The sequence below is a fragment of the Neltuma alba genome, unplaced genomic scaffold (genome assembly GCF_004799145.2).
Source record: "Neltuma alba isolate B1F8T4 unplaced genomic scaffold, ASM479914v2 tig00002699_pilon, whole genome shotgun sequence".
Lineage (NCBI taxonomy): Eukaryota > Viridiplantae > Streptophyta > Magnoliopsida > Fabales > Fabaceae > Neltuma > Neltuma alba.
Window position 1 is genome coordinate 1 of NW_021632974.1, and position 8,789 is coordinate 8,789.

The window sequence follows — 8,789 nt, forward strand, 5'->3', positions numbered from 1 at the left end:
TCTCAACACCTTAACGGTTAGTGTCGTGGGATTTGACAGGCTCAAGGACGAGTACACTTCGTGTCCTGACTTTGGCATCATTTATGATGAGGTTAAAAATGGCAACTGCCAAGATCATGTGAATTTCCTAATCGATGATGGCTACCTGTTTCGTGGGTCTAGGTTGTGTATTCCTCGCACGTCACTGCGCGATTTTCTCATTTGGGAATTACACGCGGGAGGGCTAGCCGGACACTTCGGCATTTAGAAGACTACGACCATGGTTGAAGACAGGTTCTATTGGCCTTCCCTTAAGCATAATGTTGCTCGAATCTTTTTCCAGTGTCGTACATACCATACAGCAAAGGCAAAGAAGAGGAATACGGGGTTGTACACGCCTCTTTCTATTCCTGAGGCACCTTAGAAGGACATTAGTATGAGTTTCGTGCTTGGGTTGCCAAAGACAGTGCGAGGGCACGATTCTGTCTTGCTTGTAGTTGATAGGTTCTCAAAAATGGCACATTTCATCCCATGCAGTAGGACTACCGATGCCTCACATCTGGCCAAGCTTTTCTTTCTAGAGGTTGTGCATCTTCACGGTCTGCCTACCACTATCGTCTCTGATAGGGATGTCAAGTTTGTTAGTTATTTCTGGAAGACCCTCTGGAAGCTCTTCGGTACACAACTGAAGTTCTCGTCTGCTTTCCACCCTCTGGCTGACAGACAGACTGAAGTGACTAACCGTAGCTTAGGTGACTTGCTCCGTAGTTTAGTTGGCAATAAGCCTGGTAACTGGGATTTAGTCTTGCCTATAGCTAAATTTGCTTACAATAACTCAGTCAATAGATCCACTTGCAAAAGCCCATTCCAAATTGTCTCGAGTCACAACCTAAAGCAGCCTATTGACCTTGTTCCCCTTCCCCTGTCTGCTCACCCTTCTGAGTCTGCCGAGACCTTTGCACATCGCCTTCACGATATTCATGCTCAGGTTAGGCGTAAGTTAGCTTTAAATAATGACAAGTATAAGATAGTTGCTAATATCTATCGACGTCACCAGGAGTTCGATGTTGGCGACCTTATCATGGCTCGTATACAGCCTGAGCGTTTACCAAAGCGGCCTTACAAGAAGCTGCACGCTCGTGCCTCTGGCCCGTTTTGCATTTTCAAGAAGTTAGGCCCCAATGCATACTTATTAGAGTTACCTCCTGATATGTCTATTAGTCCAGTATTTAATGTTGAGGATCTTGTTCCTTACCGGGGCATTTTTGAGCCCCCCTTTGTGTTCTGATGACTCTGCAGGTACTCAGACTCACCAAGCCCCAACCCCACCCGTGCCTAGAGTTGCGCCTCGCTCGAAAGCCATTAACGCCGTGATGGATGAGCAGACGATTCTAACTCCAGCAGGTCCCGTCAGTCATTACCTCATTCGTTGGAAAGGCTGTCCTGATTTAGACGCTACATGGCTCATCGAGGACGAGTTCCGTCATGTGGATGCTGCCCTCCTCGACAGCTACCAGCTTTCTAACTCTCCGATGGTGAGTTCTTCAAACTGGGAGGGGAAATAATGTAGATTTAATTAATTAATTTTTTTGTTATTTATTTATTTTGTTAACTACCCACTAACCCATGATTTTGCATTTTAATTATTTTATTTAAAATTAGGTTATAAGTACCCTAGGTTTCTATTGTGTAAGCAAACTTGGCTTTTGACGTATCAGATAGTTTTCTTCCATTCCCGTTCTCGTCTTTGCTCTCCCTTTCTCTCTAATATTCTTCTCTGATCTCCTTCTCTTCCCCTTTCTCTCTTCTGTTTTACATCACATATACAACTCACATTGAGTCATCACCCAATCACCCTATATGTGCTGACATGGCTTCCAAATAAGGTCTGCATTCATCAGCTATGACCTCCCCTGTTTCCTTCTCCTCATTTTCATCCTCATTCTCAGAATCATCTATAAGGCGAATGTATTATTTACAGTATATATACCGTGAAAAATTACACACTGACCTAAACCAATCAAAATCAAAGTGTGGGTGGGGGAGTTGTAGTTGAATTTATGAATGGAGAGGCTACACAGACAGTAGATGCAGTGGGTTTAACATGATATAGAGAAAGATTTACAATAAGATATTATTATTCTTCACAAAATCCAAGTATCTCACCAAGAATCGACAGAATAAAGATAAAAATCAAGGGAAAAGCAAAGCTGAAGCTCATGGAAATATGGAACCGAGGGAACATACTTAACTGTACAAATGCAATCCCATTCTTTTTATTGGTGAGGACCGAAAGAAGAAAAGAAAAGGCCTCACGGATGATCCGTAGAAGAAGGAATATGAGAACAAAACAGGGGAGGGTCGCAGCTGATAATGCAGAGCTTATTTGAAAGCCATTTCAGCACATAGAGGGTGATTGGGTGATGATTTAGAATGAGTTGTATATTACCTGGATTAATTTATTAAATAGGAAAAAATTAGGGATCAAGTTTCAACAGAGTTAAAAGTTGAGAGACTGAGTGATACTACGTCATACTTGAGGGATTGAGTTATAACCAAGTTAAAAGTTAAGGAACCAAGAGATTAATTTTTCCATAAATATATATTGATATATCAATAAAGCTCCTGATACACTTGGTATTACAAATTAAAATATCAACCAAGCAAATTAAAAGCCCCTTATAATATTATTAAAAAATGGAACTATAACAAATCAGAAAAGTGATATAAGGGAGATGGATTACTTAGAGGGTGTTTAGATGGAAACCAAATTATGGTTTTAAAAGTATTTTTACAGTATACGATGTAAAAATGCGGAAGAGTTTGTCTTGTTTTGCGGGGAAAAAAAGAACTTTTGAATGCTTCCAAACACCCCCTAATAAGAGTCCTGTGATTCTATCAAAAAACTTGTTGATCAAACCTTGAACAAAACAGCCACACACGTATACATACAATATTTATTGGTGTATGTATATGCATGTGTAAAAGTAATTAGAATTAATGTTCAATTAATCTTCCTCTTCCAGATCTGTCAATCCCATTTTATGATGATGAGGCCTACAGTTTCCCAGAGTCGTGGCGGTAGCCGGAGAAGAAGAAGGAGAGGAATGAGCGGAATTATTATAAGCAGCCATGGCCAGGCAGCTCTCACTCCAAGCCCTTCTTAAAGGATACGACACATTGTTGCTCTTCCCCCGGTGGGTGCATGCTGCTTTAGGTGACGAAGACGACGAGGACGACTTGTCATGAATCGCACAGCCACAGTTCCGGTGGTACGGCCGCCGTTGGACGTCGTTATCGTGCCCGGAAATGCATCCCTCGTATACTCCCCGGAAAAACCCGTCCGCGGCGGAGGCGGCCATGCGAATGTATATATATACGCTCAATTGTTGAGGTGGTGGTCGTTGGATCTTGGCCTGTCTGATGGGCGATCACCTGGAAGCAGCTTGAAGGTGATGGTGTGAAATGGAAGCACCCGGATGGATGAATTAATGGCGGGGGAGGGGCGGTGGGGGAACTGTAATGGGGAATTTGAAGGAGGAAGGAGAGGGGGAAGTTAAATAATGAGGAGGGAGGTGGTTGGAGGTTAAACGGCTTGTGCGGGCATTGAAGCCTGTGTGAGTTGTGAAGAGGCCGTGTCTTGTGCGTAACTCCCTTGACTTTTTTCACCCTCCTCTTTTCTGTCAACAACCATTGCAATTTTCCCCGTCAAATGAAAACGGTGATATTTATAATTTTTGTGCGACATACAGAAATCCCCTTATTAGAAACTTATGTATTTGAATTTGAGATATTATTAAGTATTAAATATGGACACTTTGCTCAATAAATCAATATGAAATTTCTTTTGTTAGAACTGCTCCTGTTGGTGCCATGTTTATACTTTGGGTTAATATAATTTTTAATTTCTCAAGTTTTAAATCATAGGTTTCGGTTTTTTAAGAGGTTTTTTTATCTAAAACATTAGTTCCTATAATTTAACAAAAAAATTTGACCATTTTGCCTTTTGAGAGGCCAAAATCAAAATAAAAGTAAACTTGAGAAATCAAAAATTATATTAACCCTGTTAGAAAAAATAATAGTGTTATTAGCTAATTAGGTTGGACTCTATATAAATTGGTTCTAATATAATGTTAGTTTAGAGTGTAAGATGTGTTATTCTCATCAATGAGAAAGAAGATATATAACTTGGGTCTCCCTTCTTGATCCCAATAATTTATTTTTGAGTTATTGGTTAATCTCTCAAGTGAGAGACTAAATTAATCCTAAGAGAATTATTGTATCTTGCAAATTATTAATAACATTTTATATTCTTTAGCCTCATTTCTTTACAAACCTGTTATAATTTTCACATTTAAAATCCAAATCAATATCATTATATTTTATATATAATAAAACTCTTCCATACCGAGGGTTTAAAAAAGAAAAAAAAAGAAAAGACTAATCATGGGAGTTGGGTCTAATAAAAATAATTAGTCTCTCACAATATAATTAATCAATGTTTGAATTCTCGCTGAAAAAAATACTCCTCCGGTCCTTAATATAAGACCCATTTAACTAATTTGATTAGATTAAGGAAGTTAGGTAAGTTAGTTAATTATAAGAAAAGTGACACATTTTTCCTAAAATACCACAATCATCTTTCTTAATACCCCCTCTCCTTCTTCTACTTGATTATGGTTGAGGGAGTATCCATAGGGGTAATTTAGAGAAAATTAATAAATATAAGAAATGGGTTCTATATTTAAGACTAAAACCAACTTAAGAATTGGGTCCTATATTAAGAACCGAAGGAGTACTAACATTTAGTGCCTAACAGTTTTTTGAACGGGATTGCATCCAATAAGATAGGAGCATACATGTGCTTAAAAAAAAAATTGGTATATGCTATTTAATTTTTAAATTTTATATATTTAATGAAGACAAAAGCTGGAAACTTATTAAATTTTTAAACAGTGGAGTTTATGAATTTTATTTTATTTTATTTTTAATTTCCAGCGGACATGTTGAAAGTTTCTTGTATAAAAACCAAGATGGTATTTTATTCACCGGGGGGGGGGGGGGGAGGGAGGCGCGGTTGAATCCATGCGTGGATCACACGAGACTGCTGCATGCGTCGATCGCATCGTGTTTTCCGCCAGGGTGGCCTGTGAAACGCTGTTTTTGGACTTGTCGCATGAATAACGTCAATGACTCAGTGGTCCCAGAAAATCTTTTTAGGCATGAAAATGATAGTACAATAGATCGCACGCTTAGTACCATTTTTATTCCTTAAAATTTGGTTTCATTTTACTCTTTATTGCTAAAATTTGAAAGCAGTGATTTTAATTTCTGAAATTTGGTTTCATTTTAATTTTAAATCTTGATGTTTGATTTTATTTTGGTTCAATCTTTAGAAGAAGGTTTCAAGAACCAAAACTATTGATTTTAAATTTCAGAAACTAAAATCAAAATAAAATTAAATTTTATGGACTTAAAATGATCTTAATCCTAGATTGTTTGTTGCATGAATAAAAATAAATAAATAAAAAAGATACTCATCTGATTAATAATGTAAAACTTATTTAACTAATTTGATTATATTAAGTTCCATAAGTTAGTTAATTATGAGAAATAAGACACATTTTTCCTTAAAACACCATAATTATCTTTCTTAATATCCTCCCTATCTCTTTTACTTGATTATAGTTGAGTAAGTATCAACAAAATTAATTTAGAAAAAAATTAATTAATATGAAAAATAGATCTTACATTTAGGATCAAAATTAACTCAATATTTAAGTCCTATATTAGGGGCTAGAGCAATGTTTTAAAAACCGGACCGGACATAGAGCCGGAAAAACTAGCGGGTCACGGTTCAAACGGTTGAATCGGTTAGACCGTATGGTTAGACCGGTAATATAATAATTAAATTAAATATCATATTATATGCATATAAATATAAAAAATATTTATAGTAGTATATATATGTATATATATATAGGCACTCATAGAATCAATTTTTTTAATCTAAAATAAGGGATTATTTTACTCCTTAGCTGTACGTCACCTAATGCCTAGTAGCTAGTACATAGGGTGCTATAATTACAAGTCTTCTGTGTTCAGTATTGGGAATGTGCTAGCCGCTGAAAAAAATAGTAGAAAACAAGATTAAATTGATAGATGGTGGAGATGAATGAAAATTAAGGTAATTTTTACTTTTTTAAAATAAAAATTAAAGAGTCTGCTAGTAATATATCTGAAACGCAACATCAACTTTTACTTTTGAGTTTTTAACTTTCTGGGTATTCAAACTCTTTTAGCTTCTCAAGCTCAAGCGTGTTGCTGTCAAAATTTCTTCTTCTCCGGTATTTCAGAATGCTTTGAACTTCATACTAGCTAAAGATGACGCTCGTTATTTTTTTTCTCCAATCTATCATCTTAGACTTTTTTGTTGTTGATCTGATAGTTTTGGATATAATCAGTGCTAATCTCGTGAGACATTCTTCTTCTCCTCTTCTTTCTTCTTCTTCTTCCTTCTCTTCTTTACGCTCTTCTTCTACTCCTCCTCTTTTCCATACCCATGATAGAGAAAAGAGTGGGTGCTGGGGACATGTAATCAACGTTTCCAAACCAGTTTTGAGGTATTGGATTTTCTTTGACGGAAGTTACAAGTGGACTCTGGAGGTGGAAGTTTGGACTGGTTCTGGCCGGACGGCTTTCACTTAGCCGCTCCGGTTCCCGGGTTTTTAACGGATAATGGCTTAGTAGCAGTCTAATGCTGGGCAAATCCGGTTTAACCTTTAGAACGAGTTTTCCACTTGGACCAAGCCGAAGGAGTGTCCGGTCAGCGGTTCAGCCGGTCAGACCGTCTGGTCCGGTCCGGCTATTTAAACACTGGACTAGAGGATTATTTCATACATAAATAAATGTAACCATCTCTTTACTTTTTAAGTAATAAAAAATATATTCATTCCAATGTTAAATGTAACAACTAAATAATTAATTCACATATAGAAAATTAATTAAATGATTTATGTATTAAAAAAATGTATATCTGTTTTCTTAGAAGATCCCATTATTTCTATTTGAAATTACTTCATTGATGGAAATTAATTAGAAAAATCATTTAAAAACCCTAAAAATTGAAAATTGCATACAAAAACCTTTTCACAAAAATTGTTATCAAAACCAACAATAATATTGTAACAGGTCCCTGTATGCAGTTTTTCTATTTTTAAGATCTTTTTTTATAATTTTTCAAATTAATTTTAATATGACAAATAATATGGATAGTTTGGGGGAAATTATAGATTTAAGAGACAGAACAAATTAAAATATCATATTTAGAATCAAAACAAACACAGTTGTTTGTGTATAGTTGAATAATTATGATAGATATTGTATCTATAAATTTTATGGCTAAACAATAAATTTTTTATTTTTCTTTGAAATGCAAAGAGTGTATAGATCTTTAACAAGTTGAAAAAGAATTTATTGCTTAAAGATACTTGAAATTCATTTAAGAACCCAAGTGCAAAGTAACTTATCTTTAGCGGATGCAACTCTTTTCCACGTATTTGCACCCTATCTTCAATCATATTTAAAATAGATGACATTTACGCATAGTAGAAGGTGTGAAATACAACTAAAAAAAAAAAAGTTTAACGACTGGCAGTAAAATTTGCAGCGAGGAAACTTTCAGCAATTTTTCCAAAAACAATTGCAAAATGTTACCACATTTTAATTAAATTTCATATATATGATAAGTAAAACCCACCTAATTTTAATTAAATATATGAATTCAATGCGAAGGAAATTATGTGATCAACTTAACTAATCAGTATAGATACAAAAGCTATAATATCTTTTAAGTAAGAGATATAAGATATCTATATATATATATATATTTAGTTGTATAAGTCGTAAATCAATAACAACACGTTTAATTTCATTTAGACTCCGAAAAAGTATAGGCATGTTTGAAGCGGTTGAGATTACCGCTACTTGGAATTATAATAATCATATGTATTTCTCCTCCTTGTCATTATCGAGTGGTCTTATCGGAAAGTTCAAGGGAGCCTATTGAATCCAATAATGAATAAGATTATGATTATGTGAGTGAGGTTTGTTTGCCTGCTGAGTTTATAATTTCGAGGAAAGATTAAAAGAACTAACGGGAAGCATTATGCCGTACGTTAGCTTCGAGAAGGTATATCCATTTTAAAGATGGCGTCTCAAAAGAAGTGGATATAAATAATTTCAAAAGAAATGCCATTTTCTTCCAGACGATGATAAGATTATGGAGTTAACCACGTGCGATGTAAGAGTAAAATTTACTTTATTATGAAATTTTTATCACTCCATAGTGTTAGCACAGCAATATTACAGTTTATAAACAAATAATGGTCTTATGATGATTTACTTAAGTGTAATCAGTAGTTTCTTTTCATTACGGCAAATCTAGCAAATCAATTTAATACAATTTATATGGATGCGCCAATTAGTTTTAGAATGAATCATTTAGTTTACAAACTAATATGAAATAGAATAACATTAAGTATTTGATCGAAAACTTAGCAAATGCAAGTTGAATATGAACATCAACTTTTTTTTTTAACACAGTTTTATCTATAGTTGAAAAAAAAAATTATCTTATTTTGAAATACAACTAAAACTATGTTGACTGCTAAAAGCCTAAAACTATAAAACCGTATCATTCGTCTTAGTTTTATGGCAAAAAACTTAGCATAAGATAAATCATAGGATATCCTCCAACCCCAAAAAACAAAAACTATGTAAAGAGACGAAAATGAAATTACCGCCATTTC

General features: G+C 35.0%; 1 protein-coding gene across 1 annotated transcript; it reads right to left on the reverse strand.

Moving 5' to 3' along the window:
• Positions 1-2,987: 2,987 nt before the first annotated feature.
• Positions 2,988-3,341, reverse strand: LOC114735618 (uncharacterized). The gene has a single exon (XM_028923317.1). It carries the CDS (start codon positions 3,339-3,341, stop codon positions 2,988-2,990), a length of 354 nt encoding a protein of 117 aa, XP_028779150.1.
• Positions 3,342-8,789: the final 5,448 nt, after the last annotated feature.